The 23,621-nt window shown below is 38.5% G+C and overlaps 1 protein-coding gene across 1 annotated transcript; it reads right to left on the reverse strand.

The window, feature by feature from the left end:
* Nucleotides 1-22,171: 22,171 nt before the first annotated feature.
* On the reverse strand, nucleotides 22,172-23,215 carry LOC122690186 (melanoma-associated antigen B18-like). Its single transcript, XM_043897217.1, has 2 exons — nucleotides 23,106-23,215; nucleotides 22,172-23,015 (listed from the first exon to the last, which is right to left on the reverse strand). Exons 1-2 carry the CDS (start codon nucleotides 23,213-23,215, stop codon nucleotides 22,172-22,174), a joined length of 954 nt encoding a protein of 317 aa, XP_043753152.1.
* Nucleotides 23,216-23,621: the final 406 nt, after the last annotated feature.

Raw genomic sequence — 23,621 nt, forward strand, 5'->3', positions numbered from 1 at the left:
AACTAATGAGTGAGATTAGCAATCTTGTAGAATACAAAATTAATACATACAAATCAGTTGCATATCTATATATCAGCTATCAACAGGTGGAAAATGAAAATTTAAAAACAGTATCATTTACAGTTACAAAGCAAATGAAGTATTTAGATATAAATCTAGCAAGTTACATACAGAATATGTATGCTGAAGATTCCTGTGAGAAGTTTGCATCTATCCTGATCGATCAATAGACCCAGAATGCCTGGGCAGATAAAATGCCAGTCTCATTGTTGCCGTTGTGATTCCTCCTTGTTAGAGTCTACTTTGCTGAGTGAATGGGAGAGTATTTGTGTGTTTCATAATAGCCATGATCCCCTTGATAGGTGTTTGCATATTTCTTAGTGTAGCACACGCACGCGCGCGTGCGCTTGTGTGTGTGTGTGTGTGAAGCTTAATGAAACATGTTATCTTTTTGAAGTTTAGCAACAGCCAACTATAGGTGCTGCTTCAATTTTTATTTAGCAGGGTGATTGCAGAGTGATCAGCATACTGGACATTAAGGTTGTTTAGATGAGACAGAGGGGACAAGTGCTCAATGTCTTCACAAAACAGTTACAATATGTTACTAATAAAATAAACCAAAGAAGACTTAAATAAATGTAGATACATACTGTCTTCAAGGATTAGAGGAGTCAAATAGTGAAGATGTCAGTTCTCCCCAAATTGATCTACATGTTTAGTGCATTTTTTGGAGATATAGAAAAGCTTATGTTAAAATTTATGTGGAAAGGCATACGCCTTTGAATAAGTAGAATAATTAAAAATAATAAAATGAGATAAATCTTTCTACCCCAAATTAGCGCCTATGATATAACTACAGTGATCAAGACAGTGTTGTATTATCAGAGGGACAGAATAGAGAACCCAGGGGTAGTTCACATAATATACCCAGCCGATTTTTTTTTTCAAAGGTGCAAAAGCAATTTAATGGAGGAAATATAACCTTTTCAACAAATAGTGCTATAGCAGATGGACATCCCAGGGCAAAAAAAATAACAACAAGGAATCTTGACGTAAACCTCACACCTTACATAAAATTTAACTTAAACACTGGTACTGAAATATTAAAGGAAAACTATAAAACTTTTTTAAATAGGGAGAAAATCTTTGGAATCTAAGGCTAGCTAAGTGTTAGTTTAGACCAAAACTATGTTCCATAAAAGAAGACTGATAAATTGGATCTCATCAAAATTAAAAACTTTTGCTCTGTGAAAGATCCTATTTAGAGGATGAAAACACAAGCTATCCAACAAAAGACTAATATCTAGAATACTATACATACTATATAAAGAGCTTACAAAACTCAAGAGCAAAAATCAGTAGATCCAATCATAAAATGGGTGAAAAGATGACAAGTAACATTTCACTGAGGAGGATATATGGATGGCACATAGGTGAAAAAATGTTCACTTCATAACCTTTAGGGGAATGCAAATCAAAACTACAATGAGATATCACTACACAACTGTCAGAATGGCTAAAATAAAAAAATAATGACAACATCAAATGCTGGTGAGGTTGTGGAGAAGCTAGCTCATTCATAAATTGTTGGTGGGGATGTAAAATTGATACAGCCATTTTGAAAAACAGTTTGATAGTTCCTTACAAAATTAAACATGTGATTACTGTACAACCCAGCAGTATATCTCCCAGAGCAGTGAAAACATGTTTACATGAAAACCTGTACACTGATTGACTGTCCATAGCAACTTTATTTGTGATGGCCAAAAGTAGAAACAACCCAGATGTCCCTCAATGAATGAATAGTTAAACACACAGTGGTAATCCATATCATGGAACGCTATTCAGAGTGAAAAATAATGGAATATTGATATGCAAAACAACTCCAGGGAATTATGCTGATTAACAAAAATCAATCCCTCAAAGATTACAAACTGTTTTATTCCATTTATATAACATTCTGGAAATTGCAAAGTTATGGAAATGAAGATGAGACTGGACAGGCAGGTGGTAGCTATAAAAGTCATCATGAGGGATCCCTGTGGTGATAAAATTATTCTTGACTTTATTAATTTCAGTATCTTATTTGATAGAGCAGCAGTGTTTCACAAGTTTTACCATTGAGGAAAACTGGGTAAAAGGTACATAAGATCTCTCTATATTGTTTCTTATAGCTACAGATGAGCCTATAATTATCTCAAAATAAAAATTTTAATGTAGAAAATAAGTGTGATTAATGGTTAAAATTTCATGCTCTAGATGCAGACTATCTGGTTCAAATCCTGAGTCTATATCCTGTCATCTTGGGTAAATTCATGTATCCTCTCTGTATCTTAATTTTCTCATGTTTAAAATAGAAATAATGATGGTGAATTAGTTGAAGGGGATTAAGAAGCATGAACTTCCAGTTATAAAATAAATAAGTCATGAGAATGTAATGTACAGTATAGGGAATATAGTCATAACATGATATTTTGTGTGGTGACAGTAACTAGACTCATAATGGTGAACATTTTTGGGGTGGTGAACATTTTATAATGCATTAAAATATCAAATCACTATGTTGTACACCTGAAACTAATATAATATTGTAAGTTAATTATACTTAATTAAATAAATAAAATAGGAAAAATGAAAATTATCTCATAAGGAGTTGCTTACATAGCATAAATAAATTAATGCTTGTAAAGTGCATAGAATGGTGCTTCTCACAGATTTATGCCAAATAAATGTCAGTTTATTTACTACAATTATTATGGCATGTATGTATGTTCATGGTTATGAAAAATTAAAAAATTTGCATGGAATGGATACATACCAACTGTAATATGAGGGCTACTGTTGGAGGTAAAAATGGTAAGGAGATGAAAGGTAAAACTTTAGTTGTGCATATTTTATCTCTTTAGAAAATAAAGCAGGTAAATATATTTTATCTTTGTCATATGTTTTATACTGTGTATCTATTTTAAACTATTCTATATTATACTTGTTTTAGAAGGACATTCTATTATATAATTTAGAAATAACACATTTGGTGAATTCATTACATAATTAAGTCTTCAACATTTTCTAGAAATAAAATCCTTTCAGTGCATTCTCCTGATTTTCAATTACTTTATAACAGGGTATACTAAACTAATTTTGCTTTTTATTAATAACTGAAGAAAATATTATGAAATTGATTTATTTTATTGTGCTAAAAGTTAATAATATTCCCTGGCATTATTAAATTTTTCTGAGTTTAAATTATTCTCTGAATTCTCCCAATTGTAATGTTTTGACACAGTTGTTGATATTTCTGGTTTCTTTATTCTTGTCAACTGTCACACTCGATAAGAGTCTTCTCTCATTTCCCTTTCATCTACACGTATAATGTTCTCACTATCAGAGCAAGATATTAAAGTTGATAGGAAATGAACAGATCAACAATCCTACTTAATATTTTAGACATCATTCTAAGTTAATAACCTCATTACAACTGCATATATCTTTCACTTGCCCACCTCCACACCCCAGCGAAAAGTGTTGCCTAGGATGAGTTACACTTACTCTCTCTCACTTCTTAGACACTGATGTCACTATGTTTGTGACTCTAATCAATATTATTAAAATTTGTTCCAAGTCTAGCTAAATTACAGTGTACCATTTATTAAAATATGTTTTAGTCTTTAATGTTTATTTTTTCAGATAATTGGGTAAGAACTCAAGCCTTAAATAAATGATAATCTAGTCATATTAGCCCATATATAATGTGCTAATATATTAATGATATCATTGTCCTTTTTGATCCGATTCAGTCTTGCATAAACGATATTTATGGAGCTTCTGATATAGGCTAGGCATTATCTAGTTACTGAATGTGCAAAAATTATTGACATAATCCATGATATTCAGATGTTTCCCATTTTGGACATTAAGTATTATAAACTTTTTATTTTAAACTGATAATTTAAAAAATGGAAAATTACAATTATGTTTATTGTTTGACTTAAAATGCTGAAATTGGTACAACATATCTCATAAAAAATAAGGAAGTAAATTTTAGATGACAAATTCTGATTAACTCAGAATACTCTAAAAGAAAGGACTATATAAGAAAAAACTATTTAAGATCAAGCTATGCCTAATCTATTGTCTGAAATACAAGAACCTCTCCTTATGCATAATAAGTAGTAAAAAGAAGAAAGATTTATAAATATAACAGCTTATCCATGCAATCTTGTAAGTCATGTTTGTTACAGGAAATATTATTTACTTATTAAATATTTATTTCAGAAATGTAAATTCATCCCTTAGCACTGACCTTATATTAATTTGATCCACCACTGTTTCTATCTAAATCTGTCTATTCTCTCTCTGTCTCTCATATAGCTCCTTCTGCTAGTCAGAAAACCTCAGTCCCCTGAGTCTCTTTGTTCCATTTGCATACTTTCAAACTATAAGTAAATAAAGATTGCAACCAATAAACTTCTACTCAAAACCAGTGTGAAGATGTGTTCTTCCACACTGTCTTATTCAGTTTGTTCTGCTGTAACAAAAATACCTTAAATTGGGTGTCTTAAACAACACACATTCTTTCTTATACTCTTGGAGGATGGAAGTCTGAGATCATGGTACCAGTATGGTTGGGTTCTGGGGAGCTTGACTTCTTTTTTTCTCACATGGTGGAAAGAGAGCTTGAAGAGTTCACTGGGGTCTCCATTATAAGTACACTAATCTCACTCATGAGAGATCCACTCTCATGACCTAATTACCTCCCAGAGGTCCCACAATGTATTACCATTACCTTGGGGGTTAGGACTTCAGCATATGAATTTTAGGGAGACACAGACATTCAGTTCATTGCACATGTACACTAGTAGAAGAAACAGAGGCTTGAAGAATTTTATTATAATATGGTAAGTGCTATGCTAGAGGGATTTTTGTGTTTGAAGTAGTCCTATGGTGGCTCAGATGGCAAAGAATCTGCCTGCAGTGCAAGAGACATGGGTTCAATCCCTGAGTTGGGGAGATCCCCTGGAGAAGGGAATGGCTACCCTCTCCAGAATTCTTGCATGGAGAATTCCATGGACAGAGGAGCCTGGTGGGCTACAGTCCATGGGGTCGCAAAGAGTCAGACACGACTGAGTAATAAAAAAGATAGGTTAACAAAATGCATGAGACAAGTGCTCGGGCCTGGTGCACTGGGAAGACCCAGAGGGATCGGGTAGAGAGGGAGGTGGGAGGGGGGATCGGGATGGGGAATACATGTAAATCCATGGCTGATTCATGTCAATGTATGACAAAAACCACTACAATATTGTAAAGTAATTAGCCTCCAACTAATAAAAATAAATGGAAAAAAAAAAACCTTAACATGAGAAGATAAAAAATAAAATAAAATAAGCAGTGAAAAAAGATAGGTGAACAAAATCAGACCTCCAGGAGTTCTAGAAGTTTATCTGGAGAAAATGATTCTTGAGTTAGGTCTCAAAAGTTGATATAATGAATTGGTCAGGAAAAAGATGACAGAAAGTTTTGTAAGAAGAGGAAACTTAGGAGAAATGACATAGAGTTATGTAGCTGCTGCATATCAAGATCTAAAGCAGTCCAGTATTTATTTCTGTTGTACAAACTGAGTTGTGAGAAATAGTGAGAAATAAAGCTGGAGAGGTTATCTAAGACTTAACATCATGGCAAATGCTTTAATATCAATGAAGAAGAACCACTGGAGTTTTTTAAGCATAAAAGTGGATTGGCTAAGTTGAATTCTTTGTAAGTCACTTAGAAAGTGGAATGGAAAATGGATTTGAAAAGTGTCAGGCTAGAAGAAGAGATCATTTTGTGAGCTAAATCCAATCTAGAGTTAATGAAGGCCTGACTAGGACAATAATATTTGAAGATGAGAGGGTAGATTCAAAATATTTTTATAATGATATTGACAGAATTTGACAATTTGTAAGAAGTAAGAGGGTGCTTCCCAGGTGGTACTAGTGGTAAAGAACCTGCCTGCCAATGCAAGAGAGATGTAGGAGATCTGGGTTCGATCCCTGGGTCAGGAAGATCCCCTGGAGGAAGGTATGGCAACCCACTCCAATATGCTTGCCTGGAGAATCCCATGGACAGAGGAGCCTGATGGGCTCTGGTTCATAGGGTTGCAAAGAGTCAGACACAACTAAATGACCTAGCATGCATGCACTCACTCAACAGAATAGTTGTATTGGTTATTCAGTGCCACACAACAAATTACACCCAAACTTAGCAGCTAGAAAGAACAGTAACATTTATTATTTCATATAGTTCCCGTGGGTGAGGATTCTGGAGCTGCTCTACCTACACGGTTCTGGCTTGGGTCTTCTCATGTGGTTAGTCATGATGTCAGCTAGTGCTGTGTATCAGCTGGCCTGTCCACGATATCTCACTCACATGTTGATGGCAGGAAGCCTGTGCCTTGCTGGCTCCTGGCAGGAGGACTAATTTCTTTGCCAATGAACATCTCCATAGGGTTACCTGAGTATCCTGATGAAATGGCAGTTGGCTTTTCCTAACAACCAGTTATCCAAGAAAAAGGAAAATATATAAGCTGAAAACTTTTTGTGTTTGGAGTCAAACAGAGTCATTTGTGCAATATCCTTTTGGTTGCATAGGTGCAAGATGACTACACATGGGCATGAATAACATGAGGCAAGACTCATTGTAGACATAGTGGTCAGTTATAGACCCCACATTTTTGTCTTCAGTGTTTAGTTGGATTATAGTGACATCTACAAGATAAGCAGTAGAAGAGGAGCAGAGTTATTGTGCTTGGTTGTTTTGTTTGGTGTGTGTGTGTATGTGTGTGTTTCCAGAAAGTTAAAAGGTACCAGGTTCATTTTTGGAAATTATCAGTAAAGCTAGATAATATGTTTCTGAAGTGCAGTAATATGCTACTGATGGAGAAATAGATTTGAGAACCATCATCATTTATTTTTTTAAACTTTTTATTTTATATTGGAGCATACCCAATTAACAATGTTTTGGTAGTTTCAGGTGGACAGCAAAGGGACTCAGCCATAAAAATACATGTATCCATTCTCCCACAAACTCCCCTCCCATCCAAGCTGCCACATAACATTGAACAAAGTTCCCTGTGCTATACAGGAGGTTCTTGTTGGTTATCCATTTTAAATATAGCAGTGTGCACATGTCCATCCCAAACTCCCTAATTATCTCTTCCCTCCATCCTCTCCTCCCTGCAACCATAAGTTCGGAGAACAATCAGCATTTAAATGGTACTTTATATTTTGAGATTAGGAAAGTTTGTCCAAGTAGAGGATAAAAATGAGATGAAAGGAAATAGCTTCATTTTTAAATGAGCAAAGGAGTAGAAGGTCATGAAAGGGATTAAACAAGATGATCAGAGAGGTGGAAATAATAAAGATTAACACTGTAGAAATAAAGGAAACGAATAGTTTAAGAAAGTGAATAGTCAGAAATGTCAAACAAAGTAGAAACATCCAGTGAACTAAATATGCCCATTGTATTTAACAACATTTTTGCCACTCATTATGTTGTCAGGGCAATTTCCTGTGGGAACATGGAAGCAGAAAATGTGTAACAGAGGGTTGTGCTGGGCTGTGCTTAGTCGCTCAGTTGTGTGTGACTCTTTGCAACCCCATAGACTGTAGCCCGCCAAGCTCCTCTGTCCATGGGGATTCTCCAGGCAAGAATATTGAAGTGGGTTGCCATGCCCTTCTCCAGGGGATTTTCCCAACCCAGGGATCGAACCCAGATCTCCCACATTGCAGGTGAATTCTTTACTGCTGAGCCACTGGGGAAGCCCATAACAGTGGGTTAAGCACAGGTCAATTAAACTCTCTTTAATTATGTACAAGTTATATTCCATTCTGGAAACAGAAAGCCTTCAAAATATTTAAGACAGAGGGAATTTAATATTGGAAGAGATTATGTAAGTAATGGAATCGCTGAAAAATCTAACAGGAGATGATGAGGCAACTCAGAGATTAGCAGTCTCAAAAGTTGCGGCAAAGCCTTTGCTGAAGGCACAAAGGGAGGAGAAGCCTGAAACCAGGGGCTCCTGGTGAAAGTTGTAAACAATTCTTCTAAGAATTGGAGTCACAGAGAAGCAGCTCATGCCAAAAATGCCCCATTGGCAGGCAGAGAGAGTGAAAAATGCCCCTTTTTCCCCCTCCTTCTGATAATGCCTCCCATTGGCAGAGTACAGGTGAAGTTAGCTGACCCAGAAAACTAGGAGAAATATTTCACTTGGGGTTAGTCCAAATGATATAAAATGGAAAAAGGGAGAGGAATGTATTTAAGAACAAACAGAGGAAAAACTGACATTAAGAAAAACCTGCCAACCTCATAAAGACAAACCAAATTTGAAGCTCCACATAAGAAACTTTGTAGAACTTTAATGCCTGATGAAAAATGAACTTCACTTAAAATGTTTCAAAGACTGAGACCCGTGCTATAAGTAAAATAGCCATGAATTGAAGAACTTTTATCTCAGCACTTTTAATGTAGAAAGATTTAGCCTGATCTGAAATAATTGAGCTTGATATTATCTCTCATAATTCAGGAAATCATCAAGAACTCCCTGCACAGAATACAATCATGAAAGATTCAGAATACATTTTATTTCTAATTAAATATTTCCTTTTTTGAGGCAGTGAGCTTTTCAGTTCTTAAAAATGTGGAATAGTAATAGAATGAGATGTGTTTAGAAACACCACAGCCATAAGACAAAATAACAAGTAAAATATAATTTGATCATGCTATAGATACTCATCCATTAAAATGTTAAATATTATTGATCTGGTAAAAGTGCAGTAGTATACAGTTGTAGTGGGCTTTGTTGAAGCCCTCGCAACACCCTTTCCCTTCTTTTGAATCCTAACAGAATCTTGATGTAGGTCAAACATTTAGTACTCTCATTTCGTGTACCTCAGAGGAATCTGACCCTACAAATCTCGTTGGTATGAGAGTCTGTTTGGCTTAAGCTGATTAGCACATCCTAGCTCCTAGAAACTGGAAAGAAGTGGGCAAATTACATAAATGGGTAGTGAGGGAGTGATAAAAACATCTCTTGGAGTGCTGAAACACCAGAATTCTTTCCTTCTTCTTAAATTTTATTTATTTTTAGCTGCACTGGCTGTTCATTGCTACGCACAGGCTTTCTCTAGGTGCAGTGAGCAGGAGCTATGCTTCACTACGCTGCAGGGGCTTCTCATTGCAGTGGCTTCTCCGGTTGCAGAGCGTGGGCTCTAGGGTGCAACAGGCTTCAGTAGTTGTGGCACATAGGCTTAGTTTCCCTGCAGCATGTAGGATCTTCCTGGATCAGGGATCAAACCCCTGTCCACTGCATTGGCATGTGGATTCTTAACCACTCAACCACTAGGGAAGTCCCCAGAGTTCTTTCTCATCCTCTGCAAATTGCTATATGCTGTTGTGGAGCCCAGAACTGCTATAGCTATCTTGTTAACAAACTAAAGAGGGAGAAGGGGGTTGCTAGTGTCAAGATTATTTCAAGAAAATGAAGCCAAAGGTATTGGCATAAGCCAAACCTAAGCCTGACTTACAGTTTCACTGCCAGTTATATGAGCAAATAAAAGTCTTTATTATTTAGGTCACACAATTTAAATTGTGTTTTCTTTCAGTGGCTGCCAGAAACATCTTAAATCAATGTACAAAGCATTGGGTGTATGTTAATATGCATATATATATGTATAGTAAGTTCCTAACCTTACTATATTTATACTCCATTCTTATATATATATATTCTGTTCACTTACACATAATTTTAAACATTTGAAATGCTAATAAATGTTTTAAAAATCCTCACATAATAATCTGCATGCTATGTCTATTTATCAGCTCAAGTAAAAATAATATCTGTTGTTATTATTTTTTGGAAATCAATAATTTTAACGCAATAAGAGTATTTGCCTTTTTTCACTTAGTATTTTAATATCCAAAATCAAATGTTTTTTTACACTTAACCCTTTCTGCCTCTTTATCAGTTGTCCTAACTATATACAAATGTCAACTTCTGCTTACAGAGCCATTAACAAAGTAAAATTAATCAATTTTAGAGTTTAACTTAAAATTCCAGTAGTATGACAGCTACTAGAAAAGAAGTTCTCAACTATCTTGGAATCACTGACTCTTTTTAAAAATATGATGAAAGGCACTGAATTCCTCCCATGGAGGAACACTGTATAGTGCTTCAATATCTACAAAAACTTGCATACACTCAACTGGATTCTCCAACTGAATGATATCCATTCCTGCAATAAGGTATCATTTATTTAATAGCGAGATACAGTTTAAGGAGAAAAAAAAAACACTAGTGTTACTAAGGAAAAAATACTAGTGTTAATGCACATGATTTACAAAATTTTAAATAGGTCTAACAGATATCCTTACTTCAGTGAGGGAGAATCTCTTTTCAGGTTCTTGGTTTGAAAAATGTGATATACACATAAAATGGTATATTATTCAGGGTTTTAAAAAGATTTATTTATTTATTTTCTTTTTTGTCTCTGGTGTCTCTTTGTTGCTACGCATGGGCTTTCTCTAGCTGCAGCGAGTGGGGGCTGCTCTTATGATGCTCAGGCCTCTCATTTAGGAGTGGTTTCCTCTCTCGTCGCAGAGCACAGGCCCGCGCGCGTGGGCTTCAGCGTGCCCTGTGTGGGCTCAGTAGTTGCGGCTCCCGGGTTCTAGAGCCCAGGTGCAGTTGTTGTGGCACACAGGCTTAGTTGCTATGCGACATGTGGGATCTTCCCAGACCAGGATCAAACCTGTGTCCGCTGCATTGGCAGGTAGATTCTTTACCACTGAGCTACCAGGGAAGCCCCCATTCAGGTTTTAAAAAGAAGGAGAATTCTGCCATTTGTGACAACAGGGATGGATCTGGGGGATATTATGCTAAGTTGAATAAGGCAGATATAGAAGACAAATACTACATGATACTGCTTATAAGAGGAATCTAATACAGTCAAACTCACAGAGGCAGAGAAAAGAATGGTGGCTGCCAGGGCCTGGAGGGAGAAGGAAACTGGGAGCTATTAGTCAGAGGGCACAAAGTTTTGTTTATATAAGATGAAAAGGACCTAGAGATCTGCCATACAGCATAGTTAAAAATACTGTACTGTATACTTATAAATTTGCTAAAGGGTAAATCTTATGCTAACTGTTTTATCACAATAATTATTATAAATAAAAGGGCAGTAGGAAAATTTTGGAGGTGATGGATAGCTTTATGGCATAAATTGTGGTGATGGTTTCATGGATATATACTTATCTCTACACTTATTAAGCTTCCCTGGTAGCTCAGACGGTAAAGAATCCACCTGCAATGCAGGAGACCTGGGTTCGATCCCTGGGTTGGGAAGATCCCCTGGAGAAGGGAACAGCTACCCATTCCAGTATTCTGGCCTGGAGAATTATACACTTATTAAGTTGTATACGTGAAATATACACAGGTTTTGTATGTCAGCCATATCACAATAAAATGCTTTAAAAAATTCCAGTTCTTAATTTGAAACATAGGCTTGGAGAAATGAAATATTGGATCAGAGATGAATATAATTAATCTATTCTACTTATCTTTGATAATGTGACTAGAATGGGTTTTGTTACTGGTCTTAATAACCATGAGTTGGACTATAAAGAAAGCTGAGTGCCAAAGAATTGATGCTTTTGAACTGTGGTGTTGGAGAAGACTCTTGAGAGTCCCTTGGACTGCAAGGAGATCCAACCAGTCCATCCTAAAGGAAATCAGTCCTGAATATTCTTTGAAATGACTGATGGTAAAGCTGAAACTCCAATACTTGGCCACCTGATGTGAAGAACTGACTCACTGGAAAAGATCCTGATGCTGGGAAAGATTGAAAGCAGGAAGAGAAGGGGACGACAGAGGATGAGATGGTTGGATGGCATCACTGACACGATAGACACGAGTTTGAGTAAGCGCCAGGAGTTGGTAATGGACAGGGAGGCCTGGTGTGCTGCAGTCATGGGGTTGCAAAGAGTCAGACATGACTGAGTGACTGAACTGAACTGAACTGAACTGGTCTTATTTTTTTTTTTTTTTATTAGTTGGAGGCTAATTACTTCACAACATTTCAGTGGGTTTTGTCATACATTGATATGAATCAGCCATAGAGTTACACGTATTCCCCATCCCGATCCCCGCTCCCACCTCCCTCTCCACCCGATTCCTCTGGGTCTTCCCAGTGCACCAGGCCCGAGCATTTGTCTCATGCATCCCACCTGGGCTGGTGATCTGTTTCACCATAGATAGTATACATGCTGTTCTTTCGAAACATCCCACCCTCACCTTCTCCCACAGAGTTCAAAAGTCTGTTCTGTACTTCTGTGTCTCTTTTTCTGTTTTGCATATAGGGTTATCGTTACCATCTTTCTAAATTCCATATATATGTGTTAGTATGCTGTAATGTTCTTTATCTTTCTGGCTTACTTCACTCTGTATAATGGGCTCCAGTTTCATCCATCTCATTAGAACTGATTCAAATGAATTCTTTTTAATGGCTGAGTAATATTCCATGGTGTATATGTACCACAGCTTCCTTATCCATTCATCTGCTGATGGGCATCTAGGTTGCTTCCATGTCCTGGCTATTATAAACAGTGCTGCGATTTGGGGGATTTCCTTGGCAAGCCAGTGGTTAAGACTCTGTATTCCCACTGCAGGGGGCATGAATTTGATATCTGGTCAGGAAATGAAGATCCCACATGCTACATGTGATATGGCCAAAAAAAATATAAAAAATACTGGATTTATTTTATTTTTGTTTATTGAGGTTAGAGCTTTTTAAGACTTTTATTTGTATATTTTAATATGTAATTTATATAAAAGAATGTGCACTTAGATACTGAGAGGGAGGGAAGAATGAATTTCTATTCATCATACCTACAATAAGTAGTTTGGGTTACTTTTGGAAATACGATATCATATATTTGTTTAATTGTTTGATAATAAACCAACATATGGTATTCAACTGCCTCTTCAGAGGGAGTGGAAAAGGGAGAATTGAACTCTTCCTGGGAAAGGCTGTATGAATAAAGATGTCAGTATTTTTTAGCACATGGGAACATTTAAAGGTGAACATGTACTTTAAAGAAGAACACATCAATTTTGCTATACATATTAAATTCCTATAGTACTGCTGTTTATAATATAGTTAAACATATGCATCATATTGTCTCTTGAAGGATAGAGCAAGATTAATCTCTAACTTTTAATAAATCCAAGTCATGAAGATAAATCTAAAAGCATGAATTTTCTACATTTCCATGTTATATGAAAAAAACTAATTCTTATTTATAAAAAAGGGATTAAATGTCAGATGAGAGTTTAAGTCTGTAATTTTTTTTTGGAAAAGAATCACTGTGGAGTATTAAGAAGATATGTTTTGAAAGAGCTTAGTAACTGTGCTTCCATGGGCCTCCATTTTTAAAGGCTATTTTTCATAGATACTGTTTTACCATCTGATACTTTTTTGACATTCATGCAGCAAATATTTCAAATGGGAAATTATATCTTGAGAGGATAGATAGCTAAAAAAAAGAGTGTGCAATCCTCTTCTCTTCTTTTCACAATAATCACAACTTGGCCTTTGATCTGACTTGAGACTCTTTATCCTCTACAACACAGTGGGTGGAGGCTTATTCTGCTGGAATTAAGTAGGGCAAGATGCCATGTGATAGTAATAACTACTTCTATCTCTCCTAATGTGAAGTTTTAAGATACCAACTATTTGGTATAGACAGATGTGTAGTACATTTTCTGGATTTTATCTCCATTTCTTTTTCCTGCCAGTTAACATTCTATTTTTTTCTTTAAAAGCTCTAAAAGTTTCATGTTAGTGAACAGAAAAAGAATGTTTTACAGAAAAATTTCAAAGAAATTTTTTTTTTTTTGGTAAAGATGCTCCCCTAGTGATGAAGTGTTTGTGCTGGGAATGATAAGGGTAGTTTCCCTATTGTTCACACAGCAGGCTGGCATCTTTTTCTTCTTAATAGGGAAAGGTCTTATCCTCAGCAATGCTGCCTGAGTTTTTCAGTTACTTGGCAACAGTAATAAAAAAAGACACAAGCAGTAAAGGACCCATCATCAACATCATGACAAATAGTAGTTCCTCAGCTGGGTTTAATGGCCATATGGAGACATTAAATTTCTTGCTTTTAAGAATTAAGCCCAATGCAGAAGATCAGGTTGAGTCCTGATATGTGCAGCAATGTAAAATATTTTAACTGTTGTATGTGAGTTAGTATGTGGGAAAAAGTGAGTAAATATGAGGCATTTACCTGAATAAACCAAGTATCCCTGGAATGCACAAGACAAAGAGACTTTTCTAATTTAAATATTGGAATGAATATTTCTGGCACATCCTTATGATCATGGCCAGCTGATATGGATATTATAAGGTCATTGACTGTATGTGTGATGATGTCTTTTAGTAAGGAATTAATAAATAGCAATAAATACTTGGTTAAGAAATGCTGCCATTAACAAATGGATATTTAAAACCAATCAGGATGTTGGGGAAACCCAACATGAGCTACAAACACTAACAAATGAAACTACCTATAATAAAAATCAAAAACACAACTATACTGAAGGTAAGGGGAAAAGAACTAACCCAGGTAACTTTAGAAAACAGTAACTTGACTGTATACTAAAAGGATAAAAACAAAAAGAACTGTGCACAAATGTTATATAGTCAGTAAATGTGTTTCTCATAGAGGCATTGATAAGACATTCTGCAGCTAATTTATGTGAATACTAGACTTGAACAGATAAATAAGTAAGTTGTTAAAAATAAAATTAAGATTTATTACAATTGGAGAAAGAAATTACAGTTAAACTGGGGAGATTAAAATGATTTCCCATGATATTAAATTGGAATTTGAAGTATTAGTATAAACTCATTAAATACACACAGATATAGATATAGATATATACACGGGTTAATGCACAAATATTCCCCAGTCCTGGCTGCTGAGAAGACCTACAAACAATGGCATATTAGTAGTAATTAGCATACTTAGTGACAAGATCTTGGGTTTTTTTTTTTAAGCATCATTCTTCTATAAAAGGAGCTAAAGATCCTTGAAGAGGTAGTTATTTCAGGGCTGAGATGGAAAAAGTCAAAATGAGCTTGGAATACCTTGTGGAAACAGGAAAAAAAAAGATAATATTCTCAAAAGATATGAGGAAGGGAAGATTGTTGAAAGAATGAACTATGAGGAAAAGGACCTCTTAATGCCCAAATCTTTGAGCAAAAAAATAAATAATTGTAGTACTGGATTATAACCCAAAGAATAGAAAAAAATTCCTGAGTCTATAATGATATAAATACTTAATTAAATAAATAAGTGGAAGAAACATGAGCAATTAGAGTTGCAATTAATAATCATTTAAAGAAGGGAAATGGAAGACACTACTAGCCATATATCACAGTTTTGATTATCTCATACTTAATCCCATGAACAGAGGTGTGGGCTACAGTCCATGGGGTCACAAAAGAGTCAGATAGGACTTAGTGACTAAACAACAACAATAAATCTACTAATGGGTGCTAGAATCAGTGCATTTGAGAAGAGAATGTATTTGCACTGTCTCAAAGCATCTCCCTCCAACATATTTGTTGACTACAGGAGATATCATAGTAACTTTACACTGGAAATGCCCAGCAAAGACCACCTTGACCAGGTGATCAAGGTCAGTGTCATCAGTAATAATATGTAGTGAAATCAGGAACCCTGTGGTACGGTGTACTGTTGAAAGTAATGGCAGCATTTCTGTGGTTCTCTTTCCAAGGAACTATGACCTCAGTCTAGTAATGAGAAGATACCAAATAGGCCTAAAGTGATGGACATTCCATAAAATACTCTTCAGGGCTGATAGTGTCATGAAAAACTAGGTAAGACTAAAGAGCTATTGTAGATTGTAGGAGTCCAGGGAGAAATAACAACTAAATGCAATATGGAACACTGATTAGGATTTTTAAAAGGATAATCATGGAAAAAATTATGAAGTTTAAATGGGGTAGTTAATTTGGTTAATGCTGTTAACACAATGTTAATTTTCTTGTTCTAGCACAGGTATGATGTTACCTAAGATGTTAACATTGGACAAGCCTGGGTGAGGGACATATTGAAACTCTCTGTACTATTTTGGCAACTTTTCTATAAGTCTCAAAGTTCAGTTCAGTCTCTCAATCATGTCCGACTCTTTGCGACCCCATGGACTGCAGCACACCAGGCTTCCCTGTCCATCACCAACTCCCAGAGCTTACTCAAACTCATATCGATCGTGTCGGTGATGCCATCCAACCATCTCATCCTCTGTCGTCCCCTTCTCCTCCTGCCCTCAATCTTTCCCAGCATCAGGGTCTTTTCCAATGAGTCAGTTCTTCGCATCAGATGGCCAAAGTATTGGAGTTTCAGCTTCAGCATCAGTGCTTTCCAACGAATATTCAGGACTGATTTCCTTTAGGATGGACTGGTTGGATCTCCTTGCAGTCCAAGGGACTCTCAAGAGTCTTCTCCAACACCACAGTTCAAAAGCATCAATTCTTTGGTGTTCCACTTTCTTTATAGTCCAACATCTCACATATGACTACTGGAAAAACCATAGCTTTGACTAGATGGACCTTTGTTGGCAAAGTAATGTCTCTGCTTTTTAATATGCTGTCTCGGTTGTTCATAGCTTTTCTCCAAGGAGCAAGCATCATTTAAAGCCATGGTGACATGGCTGTGGTCACCATCTGCAGTGATTTTGGAGCCCAAGAAAATAAAATCTCTCACTGTTTCTATTGTTTCCCCATCTATTTGTCGTGAAGTGATGGGACCAGATGTCATGACCTTACTTTTCTGGATGTTGAGTTTTAGGCCAACTTTTTCACTCTTCTCTTTCACTTTCATCAAGAAGCTCTTTTAAAACATTTTTTTAAAGTTGCCATCATAAAAACATTCAGGAGGACTTCCACATTAGTTTCTATAAACAACTTTTAAAATAAGCAGAATATATGAGGTGACTGGAAAACAGCGGATTATGATCCCCAAAAGTAGGAAAACAGATGAGATAGGCTCTCCAAATGATCCTGTATTTCTACTTAGAGGCAGTGTCTAGACTGTAGTACAAAGAGTATAAACCATAACAGAGCACAGTGGGCTGAACTAAGGACAGAGTGAGCAGAGTTTGTAAATACGAAAACCGCTGAAATTTGCAGGGCAAGTTGTTGGAAAGAAGAGAGCTGGGTGGAGTTAATGCTCCAGAAATCTGTAGAAGGTCCCCTTGGGCCTTTCACTGAACATTAATCTGCTCATGAAAAGGGAAGTACTCCATGTGGCTGGTCAAAGTGCAACTACCAGGGGAGTTAAAAAAAAAAAAAAATCCTGGAAAGCAGTGAGCTGAACTACTGGAAGGCAAACAAGACTGGGAGACTCTTAAATCTTGAATAGCCAGAGGGGACAGTCCTCTCTGAACACCCAAAGTGATTCAGTAGCATTTCAGACAGATCTAAGCTGTAGGGATAGCATGTAGTCCAAAAATCATGGCTACCATACAACATCCTAACTGCCATCAAATCACGGACTGGATTTCTGAGGAAAGCTTAAGTTGGAACAAGAGGCCCCTTGCCTAAAATGTTTACAGCCACTGTAGACAAGTTAGATACAAGTTGTGTCATGGAATCCTGGCCTCTCTGGACTTCATATTCCCTCTTATGGTCTCTGATCACTGTTCTTTCTCTGGTTCTTTCTAATGTTCCTTACTAGCTGGGAGTGTTCTGTCTGAACCCATTCCCTGACACCTGGTCATTCTGATCCAATCCTTCTTTCTCAAAGTGAAGAGGAAAATTGTATTGGCATTTCAGAATTCTAAAGCGTGCCCAGAGGAATTCTGGTAGTCAAAGCATCACTGAAGAAATCCCAGTTTCTATGGATGAGAGATTAAGTTAATTTTCTGCTCAACCTACTTAGAAAACAGGGAAATTAAAATAACTGTGAGACAATATATTTTCACCCAAAAGTTTGACCAAAATTAAAAGGTTGATAAAATAAAATTCCCATGAGAGTGCACACTGCATACATTAATATGTGAGGATATGAATCAGTACAGCTTTATTTGAACAGAGTATCAGCAATATTAATAAAAATTTACAACCATCATCTTCTTTCCAGTTCAATCCAGCTTGTACTTGGCTATGTATTTTCTATAAGAGAACATACATATTTGCCCAAGAATTCATGCAAGTTTTTTTAATCATAGCAACAAATGGGAAACAATTTTTGTGTCCATCAGGAGGAGAATGTCTAATTATGGCACATACACACTTAAGAATACTTGTGAGTAGTTAAAAGGGTGAGATGTATCTGTATGTGCTCTCAGGGAAAGATCCCACATTCGTTTTAGTAAATGACAAGGGCAAGAGGCAGAACAATATGTACAGTATTATCCATGTATATTAAAAAACTCACAGTGTATTTTTATAACACATATGTAAGAAAAAGTCTAGTCAATTTTGAAATAACACAAAATGTTAATTGTAGTTGCTTCTGAGGATAGGGGTGAATTTTAGAGGAATGTGATAGGGAAGGGGGATTGTGACTTATCCATACTTTTAGAATTTGGGGGCAATAAGAGCATTAGCACTATTACTTAAAAACTAGAATTTTCCTCTGGGGGAAGCAGAGACAAGATGCAGTGCAAGAATATTTTCTTATCAAGGATGGCACCTCTGCCACAGAAGAATTTTCTACCTCCTAGAAGGACACCTGAGTTTTTAAAAATTCGATGTAAATGTTTGCTTATACCATGTTTTTTGGGGGGTTTTTTGTTTTTTTTTTTTTTTTTTTTTTACACCATGATTATTGTCATCTTTTCTCATCTGCTTCTTATGGAGGAAGCTTTGGTTTTGACCACCAAGGTAAACTCACTTATTGGTGTGTGTGGTCAGCGGCCAATCTCAAATAATTCAGCCCATTAAAATTCTCCTGAAAATGCCAGGGTGGTTTCGAAAATCTCCTCTCTAACCTCAGGGTTATTACCCTAAGACCAGTAGCCAGTGTGCCTGTTTAGTTGCTACACTTCTGTCCCACTCTTTGCGACCCAGTGGACCGTAGCCCACCAGGCTCCTCTGTCCATGGAATTCTCCAGGCAAGAATACTGGAGTGGGTTGCCATGCCCTCTTCCAGGGGATCTTCCTGACCCAGGGATAGAACCTCGTGTCTCCCCCATTGCAGGCAGATTCTTTACTGCTGAGCCACCGGGGAAGCCCAACGACCAGTAGTTTCTGTGCCAAATCAGACCCTAGTCACCAGCAGATTGGAAAACACCGAGAACGTGGTGGGGGCAGCCAGTGGGGATGAGGAGGTGTCTGAACCTTCCTGCCGGAAGTGACCCCTCACAGGGAAAGGGCAGCTGCGGCCCCGGGGTCCCAGGTGAGGAACCTGCAGAGTCGGGATGCTCTGAGTCAGGGAGCGTGGGCATCCGAGTGGCCCGTTCCTCTGCGAGCAGAGCGCAGCGTCCAGAGGAGGATGCAGAGAACAGCTGGCCGGCAGGTCAGGTTCCAGTCTGGAGACGAGGGCACAGGGCTCGCCGGGGAAGACCCAGGGAAGGGCGCTGTCACTGGGAAAGGGCGGGACCGGACACCGTGCTGGGACCCAGGCGGTCAGCTCTCCAGGAACTCTGGCACGAGGGGTGGGAGAATTCCAGGGAAACAGCCCCCAGACACCCCCTAAATTGAGTTTCATTCTCATTTTCACCTTCTTTCTTCAGACTGCTTTTAGTACTTTGGCCACAGGGTCCTTCTTTTCACTGCCAGAAAGATATTCTGGAGCAATGTGAAAAGAAATGAATTAATAGACACAAGGTCAGCCTCAGACTGGGAGGAGTGGAGCAATGTGAGCTCTGGAGGAATTCAGACCAGAGCTCCAGTTTTGCCCTGTCACTAGCAATGTGAACTAAGCACATTACCAAATTCTGTGAGCCTCAGATTCTTCCTCAGTGAAGTGTGTTTGATAAGCTCTGTCTTCTAGGACTGTTGGAATGTGTATAATGTATATAAAACACCTGGCATAATGACTAGTGTGCATTGGAACTGTAAAGAGTGACAATTTTTGCCATGATTTTTTTTGACCCCATATAATACCAACCCTCTTGCTGAGATTTTTGTTTTGTTTTGCTGTTGTTTTAATCCAGGAGATGTCTGAGAATATGCAGTACTATGGGATGCTGAACACCACGTCAGCCAAAAATTCTGTTTAATAAGAAAACATACCTTAGTAAATCATGCCCCATAGAGGTTGTATTATTTAGTTTGGCTGTTGGGGATTCTTCCCCATCTGGATGCAACTCAAAGCTCCTAAAATGTGTGTCAAGAACTAACTCCTTCTCTCCCTCCCAGCTGCCTTAGATCCAGATCACCCCATTTTCATTCATCAAACCCCTACCAAAATCAAGCCTTGCTATGTACTAAGTCCTGTCCTACTCTGCCAGACTCCCCTGTCCATGGGGATTCTCCAGGCAAGAATACTGGAGTGGGTTGCCATTTCCGACTCCAGGGGATCTTCCTGACCCAGGGATTGAACTCGAATCTCTTACATCTCTTGCATTGGCAGGTGGGTTCTTTACCAGTAGTGCTACCTGGGAAACCCTCCCTTAGGGCTTGCCAAATTTCACTCAAATTAACCCAGTCAAAATACCTTTTTAATGAGGCAGGCTCTGTTTCTTCCAGTCCAGGGCAAAGAGTGTGACATGGGCACAGTGACTTCTTGGCATCCCACCTCAAGGAAGTATCACCCCGATTTATCAGCAACTCCTTGGTGATGATGTGGCTAAATCACCTAGTTTGTGTGCTGTATTCTCCAGCACTGGAACAGAAGCACAGGATACCTTCCATTCCCTCCCTAGGTGGAGAGTTCTCTCTAGTTAATCCATGATCCCAAAGTAACTGCTGAAAGCAGTTCTCCTTTGGAGGCTTAATTGCTCAACTCTGAGACACATGACCCAAGGGTCTGGCCCTTGCTCACCACCCTCACACACCCTCTTCTGGCCCACCACCACTTAAAATCACCTCCCATTGAAGAACTTGAGGTTTTTCCAAGGCTCCAGGTTGTATTGTCTCAGGACATTTACTCTTGAGTGCCCTCATCTGGCCCTCCCCTCCACCCCCACTCATCCTTTTCACTTGTTTTTTTTGTCTTAGAGGCATCTCACCTCACTGTCTTTCTTTTTTTTTTTAATTTATTTTTTTCCATTTATTTTTATTAGTTGGAGGCTAATTACTTTACAATATTGTAGTGGTTTTTGTCATACATTGACATGAATCAGCCATGGATTTACATGTGTTCCCCATCCCGATCCCCCCCGCCGCCTCCCTCTCCATCGCATCCCTCTAGGTCTTCCCAGTGCACCAGGCCTGAGCACTTGTCTCATGCATCCAACCTGGTCTGGTGATCTGTTTCACCCTAGATAATATACATCACTGTCTTTCTTATATGATAGCTGCTGCTAGATTCTAATCCAATGGGAAAAGGCTCAGCCTTCTTTTTCTTACCCGCCCCCCCCCTCTCCATACATACTAACATGGAGCCTTCCAAAGAGCAACTGCTCGATTAATGTTTAAGGGGAAAAAACAGTGAACAATTTAGTATGATTTTATTTCTCTTACATTATTGAATAAACAAAGCAAGTTCAGATATATAACTTTTATTTTGCAGAACAGGAAAATATAAGGAATAAGGGAAACCAAGAATTCACCATCTACTTGTTTCTCTATTTTTTTTTTTGATCCCAACTATTTTACCTCTAATTTCTTTTGCATTTCTAAGGAAATGCCTATTCCAATGCTGTCTTTTCTTATCTATCTATTCCAGATCACTAAAAAAGATGGAAGGTTATTTGTTTAATTTGTTTAACAAAATAGCAAAACTATTACTCTTAAACTTCATAAACAGCATTAAGTATGTAACCAATATCATTCATACATTTAGATTCTGAACTAAAGTTTTTTTTTTTAACATTTGAAATATTTTTTTTAAGCAACATTTGAAAACTTTCAACAACAAAACATAAATCTGTAGGTTATTCAAATATGCAATGCAATGTGATCCCTCCAAGTGCCCACACTACTTCAGGACAATGCTTCAGATTTCACTACAGATGAGAGAAGCTGCCTCGGCCATTGGCCCCAGAATGCACACTGGCCAGGGTACTGCTGCGAAGCATGGCTGCAAATCTGGCTCGGGCTCTCTCTTCTTCATCTCTTAAAGCCTCTTCATACCAGGATGGGAAGGCACTGGGGACGGTATCATGCATGTTGGCCAAGAATTCAAGAACTTTCATTTTGCTGGTTTCAGCATGGGCTCTCGGGCCCCACAGGAACTCATAGCGTGGAGGATCACTGTTGGGCACCTGGCGGTATTCCAGGTACCTTTCCTGCACCAGATCTTTGGTAATGAGCTTCTTGGGATCCCCATGGATGAAGTGCTTCCTTCCAGCATATATCCCCATCACATTGAGCACCTCCCAGACATCCTCCTCAGTGGCGCAATTGCCCTTCATGAAGATCACACAGAGGATGGTCATAAGGAGGCCGGTCTTGGGCATGATCTCCTCACCCCTCAGCCTGTCATCACTAGTGCGCTGAAATTTGCTGACAAGGGCATAGCAATGAGTGGTGGGGTTGACTTCCTTCACCTCAATGCCAAAGGCCAGCACCATCAGCTCAGAAGCTTTCCTGAGGATCTCATTGAAGTGCTTCTTGTACTTTTTGATGACATGCTTAATCATATCTTCTTTGGTAATGGGCTCTCTCAGATTATGCTTGCGCAGCAGGAATTGCACCAACAGAGTTGCCTTCTGGTCTAGAGGCGTTCCACAGGAAAACTCAGTGCTGGGTAATGCCTGGAAGGTGCTTGGTTTTTCATTTTGGCTCTTAGCACCATCATCAGATCTGGTGCATGAAGCACCTGCAGAAGTAGTGGTAGTGGAAGGGGCTCTCCCAGACCCCTGGGATTTTCTATCTGACCCAGAAGCAAGAAAGCTCTGGACATTACCACCAAGAGGAGGAGTAAGGGAAGAGGGGAACTCTTCTTCCTCTGCTGCAGAGGTCTGAGCATCTTGGAGATGCTGAGCCTCACTCCGGGCCTGCTGGCGTTTCTCACGGGCGCGGAGCTTACTCTTTTGCCCCCGAGGCATGATGACACAGATCAGGGACAGCAGGCAGGAGTGTGGGCAGGAAGACAGACAATGAGGGCACCTGGAGGAGGGAGGAGATGCTGTGAGCGCCTTCAACAGGGAGATTCCTCCCTGGCTTTAACCAAGACCACCTTTGCAGGTTTGTGTGAGGTTACTGCTCTAGAACCCACAGGGCTCCCTAATCAGCTTGCCCCGTGAGACTCCTGTAGATAAGTCAGTGTGCCTTGGGCTGGCAGGTCTAGGCTCTGTGGGGTACAGTCTAAAATCTTCTCAGTTCACATTTAGAAGCATCCTGTCAACTGTTGGCAGGGCCCGGCCATCCTCCCCTCTGCCGCTCTGAAGCTAAACTGCTTCCAAAAATGGCCTTCCGTCCCTGAGACCCTCCCGTTCCCGAGGAGGAAACGAA

Source organism: Cervus elaphus, chromosome X (genome assembly GCF_910594005.1).
Source record: "Cervus elaphus chromosome X, mCerEla1.1, whole genome shotgun sequence".
NCBI lineage: Eukaryota > Metazoa > Chordata > Mammalia > Artiodactyla > Cervidae > Cervus > Cervus elaphus.

What these genes read in the sequence shown, in the direction of transcription:
- LOC122690186 (XM_043897217.1), bottom strand. Translation starts at nt 23,215, where the DNA reads ATGCCTCGGGGGCAAAAGAGTAAGCTCCGCGCCCGTGAGAAACGCCAG. An exon ending in TCTGCAGCAGAGGAAGAAGA is followed by an intron (nt 23,016 to 23,105) that starts GTTCCCCTCTTC and finishes GGGGTCTGGGAG; the next exon opens with AGCCCCTTCCACTACCACTA.